Genomic DNA, 24,449 nt, shown 5'->3' on the forward strand with positions numbered 1-24,449 from the left:
TTGATCTCGGAATGTCCCACTGCTCCTTAGGACGTCCCTATTTTCAATGGAGAAATGTTGGAAGGTATGGAGTTACCCAATCACTGAGCCGTCTGAAGGCAATCCTGTATAGGGAAGTTGTTGGTTTTTGTTTTTACAATGCTTAATGTTTTATTATGTTTTTATATATGTTGGAAAAAGCCTCTGGTTCGGTAAATTCTTACTAAAATGGGGAGGCTGTCAGAATAGCTCCTGGGCAGATGTCTGCACTTAGCCTGAGGACAGCTGAGCTATGGAACTCCTTGCCAGAAGGAAGCTGCTGATGGACTAGATATTAGTAGAAAATGATGACAGCGATTTCCAGCTGATTATACCAAGCTCTTGCTCTATCTGCCACCATTTTGTGACTGGTGGGCCTCAGTAATTTCCAAGGCATCTCAAGTGAGCCCTGAGAAGCCCTGCCCTATATAATCTCAGAACTTCATCAAATAGCCATTGCTTTGTTTTTTTTAAATCCTCCTCCATAGGACAGGATGAATGTCCACTTCATAAAATCTTGAGTCAAACATCTGCTGGGAGACAAACAAAAACCACGGTCTGGTACGGATAGCGGAAAGGAGATACCCACGGATTCTTTCTCCAGAAAATGACACACCAGCTGGAAAGATGCAAGGTTAGCCAGATTTTGCTGGTGGAGAGCTTTCATGTAGATAGTACAGATCTCAGACACACACCAGCACAATTATGGAGTCCTTTCACAAAGATAGCACAAGAGAGAATTTATCTCCGGTAGAAACTGCAGGGAGGTATTGAACAAGCCAATGGCAGTAACTACAAACAAAAGGAAGAGCCCAAACCCAAAACAAAACTTTTCTTAGCCTGAATATTTTGGCACTCCTGAGTACATGACAAGATAAAAGCTATCTTGTAAGGCCTCCAGTCTGAAAAATTCCATATGTCTGAACATTCCATGTCACCCTTCCAAACAGGATTCTGAGCAGATTTTCACTGAAATTGATGGGTCTCAAACTCTTGGTGAGTTAGGGACTTTCCCTGCATGAGAAGACAGGCTCTGGCAGATTGAGTGGACGAGACTGATAGTGGGTCCAACAGTCAAGAAGGCAGTTTCTGGATGTGCTACAGAGGGAAGTGAGGGGCAGGTGGGGCTCATCAACTCAGGAAGGTAGCCCATCTAGGAGAAAGAAAACTCTGATCCTAAACCTCTGCTGCCTTGCAAGACATATTTGGGAGATGAAAAGGCTAAGGAGTAAACCCTACACAAAACATCTGGCTGAGTTTACGTTTGTGCGCTCTTGTTCAGCTTTCCTTCGGATTGCATCAGAGGAGGGTCTTGTCATATGGACAGCCCAGGACCTCCACGCACACTGCTCAGCCTTGCGCCCCAGTGAGGTCACTTCAGTACTACTAATGCAGCAGTTTAACTTCACCCCTGAAAGCACACTCCAATGTCTCTTGAGACTGACGGATGCCAGCAACCAAAGGCTTGCAATGAATATGGGATTTCTTGTCTTATTACCCTTTCCTTTGTTAGGAGCTTCTACCTGCCCTGGCTCTCGCTGTGAACTCAGTGAGTGGCATCATGCAGAATCAGGCCACTGGGTCCCTCTAGCTCAGTAGTGTCTACAGTGTCTGGCAGCTTCTCTCCTGGTTTCAGACAGGGATCTGGCCTGGTTCTACTTGCAGATGGAACCTTTTGCAGCCCAAGCATGTGTTATGGGTGACACTAAGTGCAACACAGTCCACCACTTCCAGAAAGTTCACCAACACTGCAATCCTGTACCTTCAACTACAACATCTAATAGGACCTGTGTGAAAAGAATCCCCATCATTCTTTCTCTTTCAGTCTCTTCTTTACATATATTTGAAGAGCTCAAATAAAAAGCAGCAATTGCACTTAAGCCATTGATAGAACAAGCCGGCACAGAAGCTTGGCCGCTAACCATTACATGCAGTTTAATGGGCAACTGAGGTGAGCTGGGGATGCAAGATCAGGGAGGAGACACACACACAGCTGAAATAAAGAGGCTGGCCAACAGGAGAGGGACGGTTGTGCAGCTGACTGGCAATAAAGAACCTTTGGGAACTGAAAGGGTTTGCTGTTGGGGCTGTCGCTGCCCAGTCTTGGTGGCCTGTTCCTACTCAGTCTGCAGGTTTAATCAAAACAAAACACCCAGAGCCCTCAGTTCTTTCTCCTCGCTAGGAAGCCAGGCCTGCCAAGTCTGTTCTTGGAACTTCCTTTAGCTCAAGTAACTGGGAAGCTCGAGGCAATACAATAAAAAAACAACTGTGGCCCAGTAACCTTAGTGCAAGAAACGTACGTGCAACAGAATACAGCCCACAAGGAGAATCAAAAGTAGTGGCTTATGCAGCATGTTGAGCAGGCATAAATTATAGCCACTGCGCAATTAAATAAAAACCATTTGAAAGAAACGGTTTTCAAATTTTCATGAAGCTCCTGCACATTATAGACAATCCCAATGCACATTCCAGCCAGTTGCATAATGCAAAAAAACAAAGGAAACATGTCACCACAGGAACATGGCAAAAATGGGACACAGATTTGCACAGAAACTGCATTAGCTAATTTTAATCTATATGAGAGCACAGAGGAGCCGGCAGAACCACACACATGAGTGATAGTAGCAGTGGTGGTCCACAGGGCTTTCTTTTTCAGCCAGAACTCACTAACACTCTGTTCCAGCATCTCTCAGGTAGGCAACATTGCCATTATAAGAGAACAAGGGAGATGTTCATGGTGAGTTCTGACACCTCTTTCTCTAGACAAAGAGTACTGGTGGTGGTTGTTGTTGTTTAGTCGTTTAGTCGTGTCCGACTCTTTGTGACCCCATGGACCAGAGCACGTCAGGCACTTCTGTCCTCCACTGCCTCCCGCAGTTTGATCAAACTCATGCTGGTAGCTTCAAGAACACCATCCAACCATCTCCTCCTCTGTTGCCCCCTTCTCCTTGTGCCCTCCATCTTTCCAAACATCAGGGTCTTTTCCAGGGAGTCTTCTCTTCTCATGAGGTGGCCAAAGTATTGGAGCCTCAGCTTCACGATCTGTCCTTCCAGTGAGCACTCAGGGCTGATTTCCTTCAGAATGGATAGGTTTGATCTTCTTGCAGTCCATGGGACTCTCAAGAGTCTCCTCCAGCACCATAATTCAAAAGCATCAATTCTTCGGCGATCAGCTGTACTGGTGGTACAGAATAGCAAATATGCTCCTTTCCTGGGCACACTGGTAGCAGCTGGGAGGGGAAAATCTGCCCCTGAAGCAGTGCAAAAACACACTCTGAGAGGTAGAGAGGATTCACCCTTCCACAGCTTGTCTACCAGGCTTCCCCCTTCCTTCCTTCCTTCCTTCCTTCCTTCCTTCCTTCCTTCCTCTGCCGGTCTGCCTTCCCCACAAGGGAGCTACATGCAAGGTGCTAATAGCAGCAGCAGTTGAGATGAGGAAGGCAGCAGCTGCAAGTGCTAAGCTCCACTCCCTGCCCAATCCCTCTGGGTCCCTGATGAAGGTCCACTCTGAAGCGGCACTATATTGGGGGCCCAGACTCAGGCTCTGGGCAACTGCCTGACAGAGCTGACCCGCTAATGCCCGATCTGGCCCCCCGAGTAAACCCATGTTTGGCTGCAAGTCACTTTGAGTTGTTTTCAGCAAGAAAAAAGTGACAAACAAATGTAATGAATAATAGCAATAATAATAATAATAATAAACCGAAGAGTCTCCTTTGTATACTTCTGCTTCTACCGGGAGTATTGTGCAGGGAAGTTTGGGAGAAGCAGCCAAGCCTTAGTATATAAATGCAGGAGACTTGTTTTAAAACAGAGCATCTGCACCACCAACTTTTTATTAATGTGTTTGCTTTTTAAGGTTTTCTGGTTTTCCTCCTTAATTGCTGCTGCCTCTCAAGAGGCATGAAGGAGGGCTCATAAAATTATTAGCCAATGTAGAAAATTCAGCCCACACTTGGCAGGTTTTCTTTGGTTGGAACACTGGTGGGTGGAGAAGAGAATGCAAGCGGAGAGAGGGAGATGGTAGTGGAAGAAAAGAGGGTGGGGGTGGAAGGGTCAAAGCGAACAGCTGTGAGCCAATTAAGACCAACTCTGCTTCACTGTCCAAAGCAGTCAATCTAATTCAGCCTGGTGCCTCTCTTCCTTTAGCTGTCTGGTGCCTGACTGGAATTTAAGGAAAGGGGCTGTCTGACAGCCCACTTTGTCTCGCAAGACAGAGGAGTCCTTTCCCAGCTATGGCTTACAGGGGCGGGGGAGAAACAAGGCTTGGCTGATTGCGTCCTCTTGCCTTCTTTCCTGAAAAGAATGCAAGTGGACAGAGGACAAGGAGGAGCAGGGGAAAAAAACCAACTGGGTTTTTCTGGCTTTACATTGCAAACAACCCATAATGTGTGTCCAGGCAAAAGGCAGCGTGCCTTGCAAACTACTATCTCGCACCGCGTTGGAACAATCAGAGTTGGATCTTTATTGCGAGAGCGGTATGCTTTCACAGACAATTTTGGAGACGGATGTCCAGGGCTGGCAGTGCTCCGAGGAGTGGGTGGGAGAGGTAGCGGGGCCAGAGGCTGATGCAGGGGAAGCGGGTAGCGATTTATGGGGGTTTGTGCAAGAGCTGGAGGATGGGGAGGGGTCTGGGCAGTTGGAGATGGTAGAAGAAGGACAGAACAGTGTCAGGATTGAGGGAGACACTGTGACTGAAGGGAGGGGACCAGCAGAATCTCCTCTGTCCCCTGCCCTGCTGTCCCCTAGGACCCAGAGGGCCTTGAAGAGGTAGACACAGTGATAACTTTCATGTAGGAAAAGTTGAAGATGCTTGGCCGGGGGGGGGGGGCAGGGAGTAGGCATGGCCATCCTTTGCTCCAATAGTCCAACTTGGAGCAGAAGTCCAGGGTGTGGCTCCATCTACCTAATCATCAGAAGCATCTGTGTGCAGGGTTAGTGCACCTGAGGAGCTACTGTAAGTGTGTGGTTTTGTCAACAAGGGATATTAAATTACTGACCATTTGTCCTCCTCTGGCTGCGTGTGAGAGCACAAGAGAAAAGCCAGAGTACCTGCAGTTGCTGGTGCCTTCTCTCTCATTCAGCCTCAGTGGCAAAAAATACAGGGTACAACCGAACCAACCATGACTGCATTTTTTGCCTTGCCTTCTTTTGTCTTTTCAGGCTTAGTTTATAGCACCCAAAACTATCTCCGAAAAAAATTAAGAGGGAAACACCTAAAAAGATGATTCAACATGCAGGGGATGAGAAACCCACTTTTGGTTTGAAAGTGAGGTGCTGTGATTTGACAACCCCAGCAAGATAAACAACAGGAAGAAATCAGTAAAACAGAAACTATGGTTTTGGCCACAGTCACTGACCACTGGAAAAGAGAGAGTGGCTAAACATGTGCAAAGTGCCTTTCCATCACCGTAGATCAGTGTTTCTCGAATATGGGTGCCCAGCTGTTGTTGGACTATAACTCCCATCATCCCTAGCTAGTAGGACTAGGGGTCAGGGATGATGGGAGTTGTAGTCCAACAACAGCTGGGGACCCAGTTTTGAGAAACACTGCCATAGATCAACCTAAGCCAGCCCAACACACATGAGGGCCACAGCTCAGTGGCTGTGGCTCAAAAAAAATCCTGGATAGCGAAGCCTTGGGCACACTGCAAGCCAAAGATGACAATGTTCTGATAGACAATCTGACTCAGGGTAAGGCACTTTCATATGTTCATATTTTGGGATGAGGTGGCTGGACCTCCTGTCAGAGGATGAGGCTTCCACTTTCAGATCTTTTTATTTTAACCACTTAGGCACCACTCATGCGCACAGTAAACAAAAGGACGAACACTTTGCTCTTTATTGCCAGATTTTTCTAGAAGCTCCAGAGCATCTCCTTGCCATTATGATGCTTAAATTTTACACTTTAAAATTCAAAGGCATTAAGGTGTCAACAGTTTGATACTGTGCAGCAGAGTTAGGCAAAACCTAAGTCAATTGAAACCAATAGCCGCCGGTGCACCAACCCTGCACAGGATCAGGCTGTAAATCTCAAAACGAAACAGACATTAAAACCTACTGAACTCTTCTACTGAGCCATTCCATGCTGAACAAAAGGCTTTCCCTAGACCTCTCAAGAGGCTTCAAAGACTCCCCACCCTCACAGGAGCTGAATTGACTTCTCCTCCGTAACATTATCATGCTTCTCTTGCAAAACCACTCAACCTCATGGCAGTTTATTTTCCCACTACTACTCCAGTATTTTGCCAAGAAAACTCCATGGACATAAAAAAAGGGGAAGCTTTGAGAAGAAAGTGAGGGTTTCCAAGGCATGCTCTGTTTCATGGGGTCACAGAGAGTCGAACACGACCAAGATGACTAAACAACAACAACAACAACTAACATGACAGACACACTTTTAAATTTATTTTTTGTGAGTGAGTTGCTATTCACCCTATTTTCCAACTGCATCAAATAATTGGAATTCAAAAAAAAGTACCAGTCTGGTGCCATACAAATCTGCTTCTTTTTATAGCAGATCTGCAGGTAAAAAATAAATAAATCAGTGGAATGCTAAGTCAGCCTAACTTCCTCCCAGCTCTCCTGGCTGAGGACGGTTCTGGCTACAGCACGACTGCCAAGAAGCCGTAGAGGAAAAATACAGCGGGAACAGCTTAATTCTAGATCTAAATGAGCTCAGCAGGGAATCCAAACAGCCAAGTCAATTGCCAGATTCTGTACCTCTTCAGCCTCATTCTGCTTCTTTGATCAGAATAATTTTTGAGTTGCAGTGATTAATGAAGTAACAGAGGAAGTCACAGGACACCTCTTGGGAACTGGGCAAGGCGGGCTGGGGGGGGGGGAGGAAAACCATAGCTCAAACTAGTTATGCAATTATTCAGTTAACACATTTTCTTACTGAAAACCACACACAAATATCTGCAGAGTGAAAGAAACCCAGAGGAAGCATAGATTTGTGTTTGTTTGTTTTTAAAAAAAGAACCACCCAGAAGTTGAACACATTATTTCAAATGGCGTCAGAGGGGGAATGTCCTCTCTTAGATTTGTCAAGTCATTCTGAAACAAGATTATATCCGCCCCCGCCCCCCAAAAAACCAGGAACATTCATTTAATCAGGGAGATGGAATATTTGTCTAGGGAAGAGAAATAAAACTGACAAATAAACAGGGCAAGTTAGTGGATCTGTCCCTGGTGACAAGGAGTGAAAACTGCTTCGAAAGTGTACTCTGCTTCAAATTTCATTATGGATAGTTCTGAATGCATTGTTCCTGATTTGTGCTTATGGTTCATTACCTTTTAAAAAAAATTCTCATTTTCAATTATTATGGGATATTATTTTGTTCCTAGAGTGTATTTTCAACACAAATTCAGAATGGCTGTTAATTTACAGTGTTGTGCTAGCTCTTGTATTGTAGGCAAACCATGAATCATCCCTCTGTTTCTAGAGTTGCAGATGTGCAAGAGAACCAAATGAAGTTAGTTCAGTCTTCCCTCCCTATTCAGAGAGAGAGACAATGCCAGTTCCTGTTCACAGACACTTCTTTGTTTTCCCCACCCATATGCTGAAATTTCTCCAAAATGCCCAGACAGGAGAGAGAGAGAGAGAGAGAGAGAGAGAGAGAGAGAGAGAGAGAGAGAAATTTAGTCCACTTTACTAAGAAAGTTTTCGGAGGGGAATGGAATCTTCTAACGCCGTTTTTTAAAAAATGAAACAGAAAACAAGAACGCAAGAATGAAAAAACAAAACTCCTGTAATTTCCCTAGCCTCTCTTTCCTACTGAATTCACATGAAAGCAGAATCACTTAGCATTTTATTCTCTTCTGGAGTTTTCAGGATTTCGTTTTTGAACCAAATCGTTACGCTACTAGAAAGTGGTGAGATAACACAGATTACAACAGCCAAATTCTGACATTATACCGAATAATGCTTTACTTACCAACAGTTAAAACATTCAGTCCTGTAGTCTTCAACCTTTTCAGGTCTTGGACCTGCCTTTAAACCAACCATGCACTGAGGAGCCCTTTTATTACTTTTTGTTTTTAAAGCACACATTTCCCTGGTAGTAGCACTGCTGTTGTGACTAACCTTAGATCAGGCCATCAACTGGTAGTGCGTCCAGTTCAAGACAAGTCATCTAAACCAGGGTTGACTGCATAACCAGGCTGTGAACCCATTGTAGGACTGGTTTGCAAACTACAGTTTGTGCTCACAGTCATATGGTGCAACACTCAGGAGCATTGTTCTGAGCTGCCCTGAATGAAAATTTGTTATGGAGTAGCCATTCATAAGTGAATAAATGGGGGGGGGGGACTGTTTTGTTGTATGCTTGGGACTTTAACCAGGATTAGCAGCAACGGTAATGATAGAGTTTATTATTTAGAGATATTCCCCATGGCGTTTAGACGTCAGTAATTTGAAGAGTTGTCCTAAGGTCACGTGATGCAAAGGCGTTAAATTGGCAGCACAAGTTTTGTCTTAGAAGCTCTTAAGACTCAAGTTGTTTCAAGCCATTCCTCTAAGTTTGCTTTTTGAACCAGAATCATTACAGCAACCAACCAGGGTTAGCGCTAACCTTGCCTTCTGGTCTTCTGCGCCTCCACCGAGCCGTTCTGCTGCTCGCAACATGCTTTCCCACCCTCTCACTATCTCTGAACTTGAGTGACATTGTAGAAAGCCATTTTGGCTTTCAGACGTCTTTGTGCCTGGACCGAGGAGTAAGATGCACCAGTGTGCTCTGAACTGGAGCGCTATTTATAAAGAAAAATAATTTTAAAAGAAAGCACACATAATAAAATATTGGGAAGGAGGCCATTATACAGCTTCCTGGAAACTGTTACTCAAATGGGTGCATCTTGTTCTATTAAAAGGGAAAGGAAAAAATGGAGGCGGGGGACACGCACCCACAGCACCTACCTCTACACCCAAACTCCTTGCAAAAGTTAATTTTTGGACAAGACATCAATGAGAACCACCTAAGCTTCACACCTTCATCTGTCACACAGGGATCCATTGCCATTATCCACTGACCTTTGCCTCCCCAAACTGCCACTACTGGGCTACCTAATGAGCATTTTGCCCTGAAGGGTTGCGGGGGTTTCCAGCAAACTTCCCCCAGGCCTTCTGTCTTGTCTTTGCTGCTTTATTACTCATTTCGATCAATGCTTATTGTTTTACAATATCTGTGTAAGCCGCCCTGTGAGGTTTACATACATGAAATGCATTGTAACAATTTCTTAAACAAATAATGAATTGCTAATTTGTTTTTATTCGGCATTCAGTTACAGCTCCCTTCCCCTCACAGCTTCTGAATTCTCATGGGATTTAACCATTTTACAAATCTGCATTCTGACATGGAACAAGGAACAGCTATTCCCCCAGTTCAGGGTGCCTTTTCTGGTCACGAAGACACTTGCTAAAGCTCATTATGAATCCTGCCTCTTCTGGGGGAATGGGGCATAGTCTTTTGCCCAGAGAAAGCCCATCCCTGAACACACAATGAATATATTCTTTGAATGCCCAATTAAAAACCACAGTTATAAGTTGTCAGCTGAGGGGCTGGACAAGTAATCTAAAAACCTGCCCAATGAAGTAATGTGAAGAACATCTGGTCAATCAGAGTTTGGCAGAGAAGCCCATACCCCCCAACATTCCTCAGATGAAAACAAGGGATATTGAGCAACTCCATGCCAGAGCGGACTGTACCACTGCACAGTGCTTTTTTTCTTTTAAAAAATGTTTAGGGGTACTCTCATTTTGACTCAAGAAAACCACCCATTTTATAGTTCAAATTGGGAAAACTAAATACAGTAAATGGACAAAAGTACAAAGATTTGCAAAATGTTTAGGGGTACCCCTGCGTACTCCCAGAAAAAAGCACTGCCATTGCAGACCACGTTTCCGGACAGGGAGCAGGGTTGGAAGGAAGAGGAGAGGGTAAATCTAGGGCAGGGTTTAATGCTTTTAAAGAGGTAGGCATGCACTCAGGGGGGCTTGGTTCTGACAGTGGGGTTTGCCTGTGTTTTGAACAAGGGAATCAAGAACTGGGACTAGTGCAGTCAAGTATTTCCACTCAAGGGAATTTCATATGCAAATGCAGTAAGTTTCCTGCAAAGAATATGTTTGCAGTTGCATCTTCACTCAAAGGTATCAAATACCTTTGACTGAAAACATTGGATGATTTCAGTCAGACGGGTGGCATATAAAATAATAATAATAATAATAATAATAATAATAATAACCCTTTCTATTAAATGATTAAATGTACATTTTATGGGGCAAATGTGACACAGCTTAGGGGCTTCAACCTGACCCTCTCTTAGAAGAGACCTCTCCTCATCCCAAACTGGAGTCAATACTCTATTACTTCGGTTTACACTGCGGTGGAAGGTGGCAAATACCAAGCATCTCCACCCCCATCATTCAGCCTGGACACTGAGGTCCAGCACTGAGGGCCTTCTGGCGCCATTGGCAGAGGAAGAGTAGTGCGGGGGGAGCACACTGCCCCCAGCAGTGTGATCCTGGTGGGGTGCCATCGCGTCTGCCCCCCCCCCCCCGCATAATCATTTTGCAGTTAGGAAAAAAAGAAAGGAAAAGATTGTGCAAGAAAGGAGGCTTGCATTTCTGTCCCCTAAACCACCCACCCAGTCCAAGAGGTGTTAAAAACCATATGTATACCCACATGTCTAAGACTCCTCTGAACTGGTCCTCTTTTTGCTTTCAAGGCAACCAGAAAAAACCCTGGCTTATAAAACTTTTAAAAATAGGAATCCACATTGGATTCTGATTTCTGCCATTCACACTGCATCTAGCTATTGCTTTTGCAGAGTATGTTTCATGGATACCTCATGAAGGGCCCCTTTTGAAATCTGCCAAAAAGTGAACAGATGGATGGGGCATAAGCCCTCTGCAACAGTTTCAGCTGCAGAAACTGAGTAGAAATTACCATTCAAGTCAACATTTCCACATCTGTGGACAGGGCATACTCTTGGATCAGACTTACTGCTTCCAATCTTTCCAATTCATCACCAACATCTTTTATTTGTGGACTCAAAAGGCACTTAATTAGCTGAAGAGCTTTCTGCCTTCCTTCAAAAGCTTCCCACCCCCTTCCAAGGCTAATCTTCAGCCATTGTGCTATCACTACTAGGAGGCTTTGAAATCAAATATAGGTTTCTCCCTTCCTCTGTGATGTTAAAGGGAGCGGGGGAGAGAAACATTTCTAGAGAGGAAAAAAACCAAACCCACAGAATGAGCAACAAAGGGCAAGTACCCACTTTGGTGTTGATGGATCAGAAATGAGCCAAATTAAGATTGCGGTGTTCTCACCCATCATGCAGAAATCCACCACTCGCCCTCCCACCCCAGTTTTACGGCTGTGTCTTAAGGGCCACTTCTCTCATTTCACAACAGCAAACCCAAGTTTGCCCTGGTGGTGTGCACTCAGCAAAGGAACTGCAGCTCTCTGGTCAAGGGGATCTCACATATTCAAACACATTGCACGCTGCATTCACACAACTTTATGAATTTAGCTGTGAACTTTCTTTGGTATAAACTTTTTTTAAAAAAAATGCAATGTGTCAAATAGATCCGTCACAGAATACATTTTCCCAAAGGATTTTATCTAACCAAGTGTTACACATCAACTGAATAGGATCCTAGATTCCTGTCTGACCAGTGTTCATGGATCAAGAACGGCTACACCAGAAATGAGCTACACTTGCAGTGCTCCAGGTGCAAGTGGCTTCCAATTCCCATCAGTCCAAGCCAACATGGCCAATGATCAGGGATGATGAGAATTGCAGTCCAACAGCATCTGAAGGACCCCCTACCCCAATGGTATGAAGTGCAAAGTATTTGTAGAGTGAACTACTGTACTGATTTCCTCCCACACAAACCCTGTTTCTTTTGAACATCATTTCACTCAAATGGCTGCATTAACACAGAATATATCCTCCAGGGCTCAGCTTTCCACTATCGTGATGCAAACCTTCAGTGGCCAAATCAATACCTGTCAATGCGTAACAATAAAGACGCTGAGCATCAGATGAGAAAAGATTAGGCATTATCAGATCTACCAATTGTCCAGGCAATCTGGGGTTTTATGAACTGTCTGGCTGGGCTACAGAAAATCAGAGATCCAAGATAAGGGTGTTAAGAACAAAACAAAACAAAAAAGCACATATAGCCTCAAGAAGGTTACTCTTTGGAATGCAAACTCATCCCTTTAAAATGTGCTTTAAACGCCACAAAAAGCAAGGAAGGAAGGAAGTATGAAAACACAGACACAAAAAACGAGAGCAGCTGCTCCTTCCTCCACCTTCTTGGGCCTGCTACAAATGTCCCGTTTTATGCATATTGTTATTTTCCCCCCTACTGGCTACTAGCCACATTCTTTCCTCCACAAGACTTCACTTCCTGCTTCAAGGAGGAGCAAGGGGAGAAGAAGGGAGGATAGGAGTAAGCCAGTCTAAGCCATATTTGCAAAATGCATGTGCAGAAGAGAACTGGGTTAGCTATGAAAAAGCAACACCACAACACTTCAGGGCTCCTGCAGAACTGGCAAACAGGAAAGTGCATCAACGGTTAATCCCAAACATGTAGAAGTGGCCTCCTGCCTCACCAAATGACCTCTCTTTACCAGATCCTAACTCTAGCTCTGCTTTTTATTAGGGGATCTAAAAATTGCCACTTGTCTAGTAGTATGCTCTAGCCCAGGCATGTCCAACAGGTAGGTTGCGATCTACTGGTAGATTGCAGGGGTCCCAGGTAGATCGCGGCATGAAGTTTAGTAATCTCCTTTAGCCAACCCTCGCCTAAAAAAAGCTCAACAACAACTGGCAGTGAAAATGGATAGATCACAGCTGGTCTTTTTATACTGTGAGTAGATCACAGTCTCTTGGGAGTTGGACGTGCCTGCTCTAGCCAATGTGGCAAAGTAGTGACAAGGATGAAAGAGACTCAAGTCCGCACTTGGCTCACCTTCAGCCAGTCAATGGCTGGTTCACAAGTCACATCTAACCACAGCTATATTTAATTGTATGGGATGCGGGTGGTGCTGTGGGTTAAACCACAGAGCCTAGGACTTGCTGATCAGAAGGTCGGCAATTCGAATCCCCACAACGGGGTGAGCTCCCATTGCTCTGTCCCAGCTCCTGCCAACCTAGCAGTTTGAAAGCACATCAAAGTGCAAGTAGATAAATAGGTACTGCTCCGGCGGGAAGGTAAATGGTGTTTCCGTGTGCTGCTCTGGTTTGCTAGAAGCGGCTTAGTCATGCTGGCCACATGACCTGGAAGCTGTATGCTGGCTCCCTCGGCCAATATAGCGAGATGAGTGCCACAACCCCAGAGTCGGTCACGACTGGACCTAATGGTCAGGGGTCCCTTTACCTTTACCTATATTTAATTGTGCTTTGAAGGTTTAAAGATGAAGGCACATCACACTAATAGTGCCCAGGTATAAAATCATGGCTGTTTTGCTCCTCTCCCCAGCCTCTTCTTCACTACAGGGAAGGTAAAATTTGGCTTAGAATTTTGCCTGAATCCTGAGTCATGGTTGTTGTTTCTCCCAAACCCAGGAACAATCCTTTGCTATTATTATTATTATTATTATTATTATTAAAATTTGTATACTACACCCGTAGATCTCAGGGTGGCTCACAACACAAAATTACAATATTAAAAAGAACAAAATACGTAATAACACTAAGCCAAATCATGACTTAACTTGTGGAAGTGCAACAGGAGCGGGGGGGCGGGGGCAAAGCCACTGTTATTTTAGCCCTTTATGCTGTGTGTTGACTTCTAAATCACAGTTAAGCTTAACTGTGTCTGAAAGCGAAGTGCAAACCAGGCCACTATCTCTCAGATGAAATCAGGTGGTGTTGGTGGTATACCTTGCCCACTCTTGGAAGAAGGGCAGGTTATCCATGTAAGTAATGACAAAGTTTTATTCACTTCCTCAAGCACGAGAAACCAAAGGGTAGTAACTGAAAGTTTTATTGCCTTTCATTGAGAGAAAGTGCACCAGACAGATTTATGGTGTCTCCAGGATATTTGTTTTAGATGCAAGTAAATAGGCACTATACTTTGGGAAGTGAGCTGCATAAGAGTGCATCAGATTTCCCAAAGGAAGGTGCTTCACCTCTATGCAAGCTGTACCACTGGGTCATCACTACTCCCACAACTCTCTTTCTATCCTTCTTACCCTCTGCAAATATAAATTTTGCTCCCTGTTTATTTCGCCTTCCACTAGTTGGAGGGTGTTGCCTCCCAAAGACTGTAGAATGATTCCAGACTGTAAGTCAAGGATGAGGAACCTGTAGTTTTCCAGATGTTCTTGGACTGCAACCCACATCATCCTTGACCATTGACTCTACTGGTAGGGGCTGATGGGGACTGTAGTCCAACAACATCTGAAGGGCCACAGCCTCAGCATCCCCTGCAATCACTCTTTTATATGTTCCGAAAATGTGAGTAGAATCAACACAAAGAGGAGGAAGGAAACTGAAACTGGGTCTATGGACCCCAACCTCCATATATCAATGGGTTCTTTGGTCACAAAACCTGCATTCTACACACTTTCAGAAGGTCTGAAAAGAGGACTATATTGCATAGATCAGTACTAACACTTCCTCAGAGTGTCTCCATTGTGACACAAGGTTGTGCTGTTGAAGTACCACTGTACCAAACTAGTTTCCACTGTTCCTTCATGCCATGGACTAACTGGATGCAGAGAAGTGGTGGGAGGAACCAGCTGGGGAACCCCCAAGGGAACCTCCAGGAGAAGGTGGCTCAGAGCCAGGGGACTGGTGGTGGGAAGATCATGAGTGGCCAGAGGGAGAAGAGGGAAAAGACTGGGAGGAGGTGGTGTTGGAAGCTGAAGAGGCAACAGGGCTTGGTGAGCAGGAAGAGGCTGGGGAAGAGAGTGGTTCAGACTCAGATGCGGGAGAGGAGGGGGGCAGGTGGCAGAGTGGAAGCAGGCAGCTGAAGAAGCCAAGGAGCCTCCCTGTGACCAGCTTCTCTCCCCCCTGGTCTCCCAGAACACAGAGAGAAATGAAGAAGGTGGCGCAATGAGAGACCAGGCAAAGGAGCCTTAGGCTGTTGGGGAAGGAGGAACCTTAGAGAGCAGTCGGAAGGCCTTTGGTCTTTGCAAGTGCCTCATTGGGGCAAGACCTACTGGGAAATGTTGCTGTGATTGCTAGCCCTGTACTGCTTTGGTTTCTTTGAATAAAGAGTTAACTTCAGTGACACCTTGTGAGTTATTGCTGACTTGCTCCTGACTCCTGCCTTGACAATTCAACAGGGAGAGGTGGTTAAACAGAGCCACTGCAATGGCTCTGATGAATGACCAGCTCAACTGGGCCTTCCTTCCCTTGGCTGTTGCCTGACAGCTGCCATTCAATCAAGCTGCAGGCAAGGGAGATATGGGAGTGGGCCATGCCATCAGCTTAAGAGACCAGCTCCATTTGCTTCCTCCTCTGCCTGAACTGTCTCCTTTCCAGATGGGGATTATAAGAACTACTATTTAACTTTAAGAACAGATGCTCCAGTTTGCTTCTCCCCCTCATTTCCCTTCCTATCCCCTTTTCCTGTTGTGGTTTTTAGACTGTAAGCTTGTGGGCAGAACCAACTTGTTTTTATTGATCATATGTAAGCTACTCTGGAAGCTTTTTGGCTAAGGAGTGTGGTTAAAAATGCTTTAAATAAATATGTTGTGTAAAAAAGGATGGCAAACTCCCCATTCTTCTCCTTCAAGGAGGATCAGACTCAGTCAAGTCAACTGAAATCCCCCACAGCTTTCCCACTTTTGTTTTCTGGAGAAGCAGTGAGTGAACTCACATTACGAAAGTGGGCCAAGCCACAGACATGAAGTGTGTGTACTCCTTTAGTAGGTTTGGAAGACTAGGAAAGCAAAAGTCAATGATGACCCAGTACTATTTATTTTCTAGAAAAAATGGTGCCAGAACTCACAATGAATGCCTCCCTTGTTCTCTTATAATGGCAACGGTGCCCACCTTAGAGGTGCCGGAACTGAGTTCTGGAGAGTTCCACCTGAAAAAAGCCCTGTGGTGACCCAGCTATGAAGGTACAATCTAAAACCTAAAGAAACTCTCATCTTGCTCTCAAATGACAAATGAACTGAATTTAATTATTGCATCAGTGTTTCATTTTAAAAAAATATTTACTTGAGATACCATGTTTCATAGATCAAACCAGGTAGAAAGATCATTCCTAGTTTTGAGAACAGCCCCCCTCAAACAGCATTGTGAGAATCAAGACTCTTAGGCAGAGTGTGTGTTTGTGTTTCACAATCAGGTCACAAGCCCTGAACACAGTTGCACCAAGGGTCATTCATCTTAAAAAAAACTCTGTTTAAAAATCCACACCATTGACTTGTGATTAATTAGTTGATTATTCCATCCTATTAATCAATTGATGCTTTTACCCTTAGCCCATGCGAAACAGACACACTGCAATATGAAAGAGAACTTTTTGAGCAATACCAGAATTGTGATAATCCATTTATGTCTCCATGGGCTGTTTCAAGGTTTGCACTCAGAATCCACGTTTTGTGATAAAAGCCATTAAGCTCTTAAAAATAAATGCCCTGATCCTCCACTCACTTGTTATTCAGAGGCAGCTTAACAAGCTATATAAAATCTAGAGCAGAGCTGTCGTTTAGTACATAATTAATGTTATAAGTCTTCCCTAGTAAAACCAGTCAGGCGTCATGAGCTTACCTAACTGATTTGAAAATGTGAAATTGTCTTTGCTCATGTTTATTGTCACAATAGACTTGGATTCTTATAGCTCATCAGCACAGAAGATTCCTGCGTTCCCAGTTTGGTAGTTTCAAGAACAAACTTAAACAGGGGGAAATAGTCCAGGAGAAATAAAGACCCATGGAGAAGAGGGTGTTTTTTAAAAATAAAAAAATAATTAAATCACTGTAGCAGGCATGAGTACAACTGCAACTCAAGTGCTCCAGAAGCTGCTACAGTCCCCCTGTCCCGTTCCTCAGCTGATCTGGGCAGATAGACAAACTACAATGGGAAGAAATTGACCTGAAGGTTGAAGAGGGTCGTTTCCCTTCCCATTGTGGGATGTTGCCGGCCACCTTAGGGAAACTCAAGGTCCAAAACTGCTTGGGTGTCAAACCTGGCACTTTGCTACCCCTGACTTCTTCTGTATGGACAAATTTCAGTCCATACCTCTCAAGAAGAAGATCAGGAGATCATAGCCAGTTGAGCAAAGGTGACCCCTACGGGTTACAGAAGCACTTTTGAGCATGTTCAAGAAACTACACCTGTGTTGGAGAACCTCTTCTCATGTGCCTGAGACAGACAGAAAATGATACATTCCAAGCACTCTTAAACAGGTAGAGTACTTTAAAAAAAAAAAGAAATAATGTTTACTTACAGGTGGGATTTTGCCTGCCGTTCCTGTTTGGTTGGCCTAATGCTACCTGTCTGTTGGGCAGTGGGTTCTACAGCTTTGCTGGCATGTGCCAAATTTGGAAATGTATGAGAAATTATGCTTAATGTAAATTGCTTTGTTCCCAAATAGAATACAGGGCTTTCGCCATTTTTTCTGTCTCAAAAGCCTCACGTCAGATACCACCAGCTACTCTGCAATAATCCTTTGCAATCAACCAGTCACCAGAGAGCTCCTTGTAAGATAACTCCCAAGAAGCTAACTTGCCTGTGGCAATCCTTTTGTTTTATTGCTCTATGTGCAACCAGATCCCTTGCAGAACAGGCAAATAAGGTTATTTGCTCCCCCCCCAAAGGTCATTCTGGAAGAATGGCTGCATCAAGTATTTCAAGTCCTACTTGCTCCTATTCAAAACATCATCTGCAGGGCTCATTTGGCTTCACAACACCATGAAGCTCTTATAAGGAACATAAAATTGAAACTTGGCTTCAAACATAGCAGAACTCACAGCATATCACAACCATATACAAGTTATGGGATCCAATGCTGAATTGTTTTCCAGGGTCCAACATCTTCTTTTGTCTTAAAAAAAGCCCTCCTACATAACCACATCTGGATAGAAGTCTAGCAGCACAAGGCTCTGCCTGTTTGTTTGTTTGTTTGTTTGTCTGCTTGCTTGAAAAAAAAAGATGTTTCACCACCCTCCAGGGACTCAGGACTGTTGCTTCAGGACCCCCCTTTCTTTCTTTTTTTTGGAAAAGTAGAGTCTGGCTGTTTGCAAGACAAAGTTGTCTCCAAGACACAGCCAAAGCTGATTAATGCCTTCCCCGAGGAAGTCTGCCAGGTCAACACACGGCTTAGTTTTATGAAATTCATCTTCTAACGGGCTGGGTGCAGCTGGACAATTTTAGACCCTGGACTCTTTAGTCTCGAAGCATATGAATTGGGTAAATAATTGCCGCTCTTGCCTTCCCACCACCCAGTCCCATGCTTTATATGTATTTCTACCTTGAATACGTGCAGCTTTGCATTTTAAACCAAATTAGATCATAGCACAGTCATGAATATGGGAATAAAATGGGTATGAGTCTGCTGCTGTGATGGCAAACACGTTCGAGGGAGAATGAGTGCCATTGTGCTGTAGAGAATTGTTGTGTTTTAAGGTAACACATAATGCAATGGGCATCTGTCATCATGGACCCACCTGACCTCCACCCCAGCAATCCATATATTTAAAGAAAAATAAATGATGCTGTGATAAACAGCATGAATCCTCGTAGTCCTTTATATTTAGCCCTTTGTATTTTTAATTGTCCCCTCCCCACTCCCCACCTGGCCCGGTGCACCACCTTGAATAGAATCACAGAATTGTAGTGTGGGAAGACACCCCGATCCAACCCCCCGCAATGCCGCCCCCCTGCCATCCCTGGGCGGGCTTGAACCACCAACTTTCTGGTTAACAGCCGGATGCACTAACCTGGGTAGTTTAAATAAAATCAGATTTCATACATGTTAAGAAATTAACTTAAAAAAATAATAATAGAGAAATGGACAGCAGCATAGCCCCTGCTCCCCAAAAGACACCATCAATTTAAATGCACAGAGAGAGAGAGAGCGAGATAGAGAGACATACACCACCCCCAGTCACCCACCCCATCCTGAGTCAGGGCATCCTTGCAGGGTAGATGCAGTCAGAAATGCACAGTTAGACAGCAGGCATCCACGTAACACGGGGTAGAAGCAAAGAACATACTAACAGGTCCGCCACCGGTAGCTAAGGGCATATGGTATAGGAGTGCAGAACAAAAAGCAGAAGATGTTTGTACCTGTCGAGGCCGGTGAACCGGAGCCGAGTGCATCATTTGTTGCTGCTGCTGCTGCTGTTGCTGCTGCTGCTGCTGCTGCTGCTGCATGACTTGGCTTTGGCTGCTGTTACCTTGCTGGTGCTGCTGAGAAGATTTTGGCGGTGGCGGGGGCACCGGCCCCGTTGCCTGCAGATAGTGCAGGAGCGTCTTCCTATGGGCTGTAGGGAAATTTATCTTCTGAGGAGCTGGAGCTGGGGGCTCAGAGCTGAAATGGGACAGCGGCTTGGTGTTACTGAAGGAGAACTGGTCTTGGTCGCTTTCGTTCATCAAGCCCGACTGCATGTTGTTGGAGGGCTGCTGCATCATCATGCCCATACTTTTGGCCTGGGTTGACGACATGGGTTTGTAGAGAGAGCCCTGCATGCTGGCTGAGCTGCTTGTAGAGGCGGCGCTTGGCATCATGGTGCCCTGAGGGCTAAAGGGCTGCTGGTGCAGAGCAGGGCTCGACAACTTCTCTGGCCTGTATGGTGGGGAGGGCCTGGTACTCTGTGGGCTTTTGATGCTGCTGCCGGATATGTTGCTCAGGATAGGATTTGGCGGGCTGAACGGCTGCTGGTTGAGAACTGGGCTAGAAAGCTTCTCGGAACCATAAGGAGGAGATGGACCGCCGGGCGGGTTGTTACCAGATGTTATGCTGGAGAGCAGGGAGTTCTGAGGACTCTGAATGCTGCTCCCTGGCACACTGCTAGAGCTCATGCCAGACACCATGACATTCTGAGGGCTGAATGGCTGGTGGTGAGGGGACGATCCCTGTTGATAAGGAGGAGAGAGGCCTTGTGACGACATAGCAGGCCAACTGGAAGCTTGAGGCTTAGCAGTTGGGCCTTGCTTGCTCGCAGCCAGTTGCTTTAGCTGCTGCGCATGCCAGTTGGTGCCAGGCATGCTGGGCATAGCTCCTTGGAGCATAGACTGAGCTTGGCTCTTGTTTGGTGCGTTGTTTGAAGAAACCGGTGAACCAATGTTCTTGATTTGGTTCGGAACCAGGTAGCTTGTGCCAGCTGATGAAGGCCTCATTTGAGGAGACCCCTGCGATAAGTCTTTGTTGGGCACATGGCTGTCGAACTGCGGGGTCTGCGGAGAGGCCCTTGGAGTGCTGCTGACGGATTGCTGCGGGTGGCATGGGCCACCGAGGGTATCTTTCTCCAAGATGTTGTCAAGGTCCAACTCGTTGGGAGAAGGATCAGGCATTTTCGTCAGCTCCTCCAGCAGATCTTGCAGCTCCTGGTCCACAGCATGCATGTTTCCTGCTTTCTCATCAAAATGGCCACCTAAGGGCCCCTTCTGTGCTACTTCATTGTTGGGTGGCACTTGAAATGGAGAACCTATACTGCTACCACTCATGTGGTTGTTTTCAAGCAGCATTCCATGCCCTGCCACTCCCATAGAGGATGCAGTGTGGCTGGTGGAGAATGGGGACTGCTGCATATCTGCGCACGAAACAGGATTGGCCCCATGTCCCATGGAAAGAGTGACGTCGTCAAGACAGAGTCTCTTACTGTCGCTTGGAAAGCTGGCCTCAGGCATGGTGGTAGAGGTTGGAGAACCGTCATCGTCTAGCTTTCTCTTAATGGGTCCCTGCAACCGTAAGACAAAAACGTTTTTAATTACCTAACAGGGAATCTAAACCTGCAAAGGAAATATACCTGAAATATTCTAAAAAATAAATAAATATCAGGACAGATCAATTCAGGATTACCCAAAACATGCAGGCATAAGGCAAAGTTCCATTTAAATGATTCCCTCCTCAAAACCACCTTCAATTAAGTCCTTGTTTAGCTCCCACCCTTCTTGATCTCCACTGCAAAAATGATCTAAGTATGCAGTTAGGTTTGGGTTTCCTATTGCTTCTCCCATTATCCTGCCCCTTTCATTTTCACCCTCTCAGCTCCTAAGGACTGCTAGCTGATTGAGGGCAGAGACCTATCTTTCTTATACTATAAAACTCTGTATATCATATTTTTATAACACATATTCTTAGAAATGTTTAGCATTTTCTGTCACGCTGTCATAATTAAGAGAGAACTCAGATCATTCATATAGATATGTTTATATATGGTCACATTTTAAAGATCTGGGTTCTCCTTTAATTATGGCAGCATGCTTTGTGTTCCCAGTGAACAAACCAACCACCCATTCTATAGAAATTAATTTTTTGTTCAAACAATAGCAGGTTTGAATGAAATCATGGACCAAAGCTGGCAACGCATAGCCAGCAAGGGATATTAAGTCCATACTGAAGCAGCTCAACTATTTTACATTCCTTACAGGCAGAGCATTTGAAATAATCACCATACTTTTTAAACCAGGGAAAACAAAACAGTCTCAGCTATTTAAACAGACTATAATCTTTCAAGCTACCTAACCACAGATGTTTCCCGCCTGCTCAAAAACAGCAACTGACAGCTAAGGACTTAATTTATTTTAGCCATCCGCAATCCATACCAGTCAACCTGTTGTTACTTGGGGGGGGATTTAAAATATTATCTTAATTTATTAAACAAAAAATGTTAGCATAGCATAGATTTTATGAAAAGAAGGACCTCTGTAACAGAGCAATTTGGGAAACCAGAAACCAGCAAGAAAAAACGTAACTCCCCCCACCACCACCACCACCGCCATAGGATCTCAATATTATTAAAGCAGAATACAGTGCTACCTCGGGTTACAAACACTTTGGGTTACAGTCTCTGCTAACCCGGAAGTAGTACCTCGGGTTAAGAACTTTACCTCAGGATGAGAACAGAAATCATGCAGCGGCAGCAGGAGGCCCCATTAGCTAAAGCGGTACCTCAGGTTAAGGACAGTTTCAGGTTAAGAACGGAACTCCAGAACGAATTAAGTTCGTAACCAGAGGTACAACTGTACAACGTTTCAATCAGGGCCACTTGAGATGGCTTGTCAATCTCGTCAAAATGCAATTATCTGTGGCCCACCATGTTAATAAGCATGACCTAGGTGCCAACAGGATTAAATCATTTATTAATGCTGCTGCTTTGAGTTAAGGGTATTAAAATTATGCTCTTATTTATCAAGAGGGAGATAGTGCCTTTGGAAATTATCTAAAGACTGGCCATCACTTTTATAAAAAGAAGAGACTGTACTCAACAATATTCCGGAAGGAGGCATGAAGGCTCATTCAGCAACATAATCTACGTAGCACTTCAAAATGCTTTGTAGTCTTTATTAAGATTACCTTCTAAAAAGTCTGGCTGTTGGTGGGGGTGTTATGTTTTAATTTATTTGTTATACAAAATAAAAAGTGATCTTTTACATTACACAATGTAAATTTAACCTCACTCCACAAACCTTCAACCTAGTTGCACCTTAAGATTCCACCTTAAGAAACATGGGCGTAATCAAGGGGAGCAGCTGCACCCCCCCCAAATCAAGTAAAAGTCAGTGCCTGCTTTTGTTACACTTATACATGTAGCATATCGTTGAAAGGCGTGAGCCATTCCCTGCAGAACATCAGAATTTAGGATACAGTGGTACCTTGGTTTAAGAACAGCTTAGTTTATGAACAACTTGGATTAAGAACGCTGAAAACCTGGAAGTGTTTTGGTTTGTGAACTTTGTCTTGGAAGCAGAACATGTTCCACTTCCTGTTGAGTCCCCCGCTCCTATGGGAAAGCATGCTTTGGTTTAAGAACGCTTTGGTATAAGAATGGACTTCGGAACAAATTAAGTTTGTAAACCAATATACCACTGTACTACAGCGGTGGGTCTAACTGGCCATCTCTCTTGCTCAGGCAGCAATTGCACCCCTAGAGCAGTCATTCAGTACCTTGCGGAGAATAAGACCTGGCTAAAGTCTAGGGTGTCATGGGATTCAAGCAGATGGCTAGGACAGCTCAGAAGAGCCCTCACACATGTCCAATGGCAGACGCCTGGCTGGAAAGCTTAAAGCCTGCCACCACTATATGGGAGACAGATTGACTGTTGCTGTATTTTATGTTGAAAACTTTTAACAATAAATTGATATATATTTTTAAGCCTCCTTATCAATCTTGAACAACTTTTTAAAATTTAGCCCCAAACTGGACTGATACGGATTAAATCAACCTTGCTAATTTGGAGCCCTTTCTGTGTCATCAACAGAACTCCCATGACAGAAGTCGGAGTCTAAAAAATCTGGTGGGCACCAACTTGGCAGACGTACCAGGCAAAAACAATCCTTTTCAACCAGGCAGTTGGCTGTTAACAATCTATGGTCTTATAAAACAGATGTGAGGGGTGTTTCAGTGTATTTTTTTTGTAAAGTTGTCTTGGGTTGCCTGCAGCAAGAAAAGTTTCTAATAAGTACAAAAGTATTGCATATTAGTCCTATGCTGCAGATGGAGTATTCTAGAAATATCTCTCCCTCAATTGCTTGTTTTCAGGAGCAATGCTGTTTGGTACCCTTCCAGAATATATTTACAGGAGGAAGGCCAGAAACCAGCTTCCTCCGTCAGTCATTTTAACAACTGGAGGTTTTCCATGTACTGTAATGCTTATCCAAATCTTGAATTGGAAGAAAAGAAGTAATTGGGAAAGAGATACATACCCTTTTAACTACCAAGCCAACAGGTGTTTAGACTAATCACAAGCCTGGGCTCACAGATTGCGTTACACCAAACCAAACTATGGCTTAGCTTTGGGTAGGACAACAACAGCAGGATCGGGAGAGGGGGGAGTTTTGTTCAAGGTATGCGTGCTTTGGCTTAGCATTACACACAAACTGGGCCAATGAAATGCATAAGTGTGTTGTAACAGCATACACTATGCCAGCGTTTTCCAAACTTGGGCCTCCATCTGTTTTTGGACTACAACTCCCATCATCGCTACCTAGCAGGACCAGTGGTCAGGGATGATGGGAAATGTAGTACAAAAACAGCTGGAGATCTACCGTAAGTTTGGAAAAGCCTACACTATGCACACAGATTGCAACAGACCATAGCAGAATTTTTTGGGCCCCTTCAAAATATGTTTTCTGGATATACCATAGCTCAGAGTAACTGGGGGTGATAGGTACAAGTCTCCCAAAAACAAAACCATCACTCTGTCCATTAGGCTACCCTAGTTTTTAGAATTTGGTGCTACAGCTCTTCTGCAAGAATGTATGCCAAGGTAGAGGGTGTTTTTGCAAAAGAAAA

The 24,449-nt window shown here is 44.6% G+C and overlaps 1 protein-coding gene across 24 annotated transcripts in view; it reads right to left on the reverse strand.

Annotated features, from left to right (window-relative positions):
- The window catches only part of MAMLD1 (mastermind like domain containing 1), a 134,113-nt gene that overhangs the window by 28,827 nt on the left and 80,837 nt on the right, over positions 1–24,449 (reverse strand). For all 24 annotated transcript variants that reach the window (XM_083422440.1, XM_083422445.1, XM_083422428.1 and 21 more), the window contains one exon: positions 19,279–20,892. In XM_083422440.1, the coding sequence (XP_083278566.1) occupies positions 19,279–20,892 (1,614 nt within the window). The remainder of the gene's footprint in view (positions 1–19,278; positions 20,893–24,449) is intronic.

Source organism: Podarcis tiliguerta, assembly GCF_965153285.1.
Source record: "Podarcis tiliguerta genome assembly, chromosome: Z".
Taxonomy (NCBI): domain Eukaryota; kingdom Metazoa; phylum Chordata; class Lepidosauria; order Squamata; family Lacertidae; genus Podarcis; species Podarcis tiliguerta.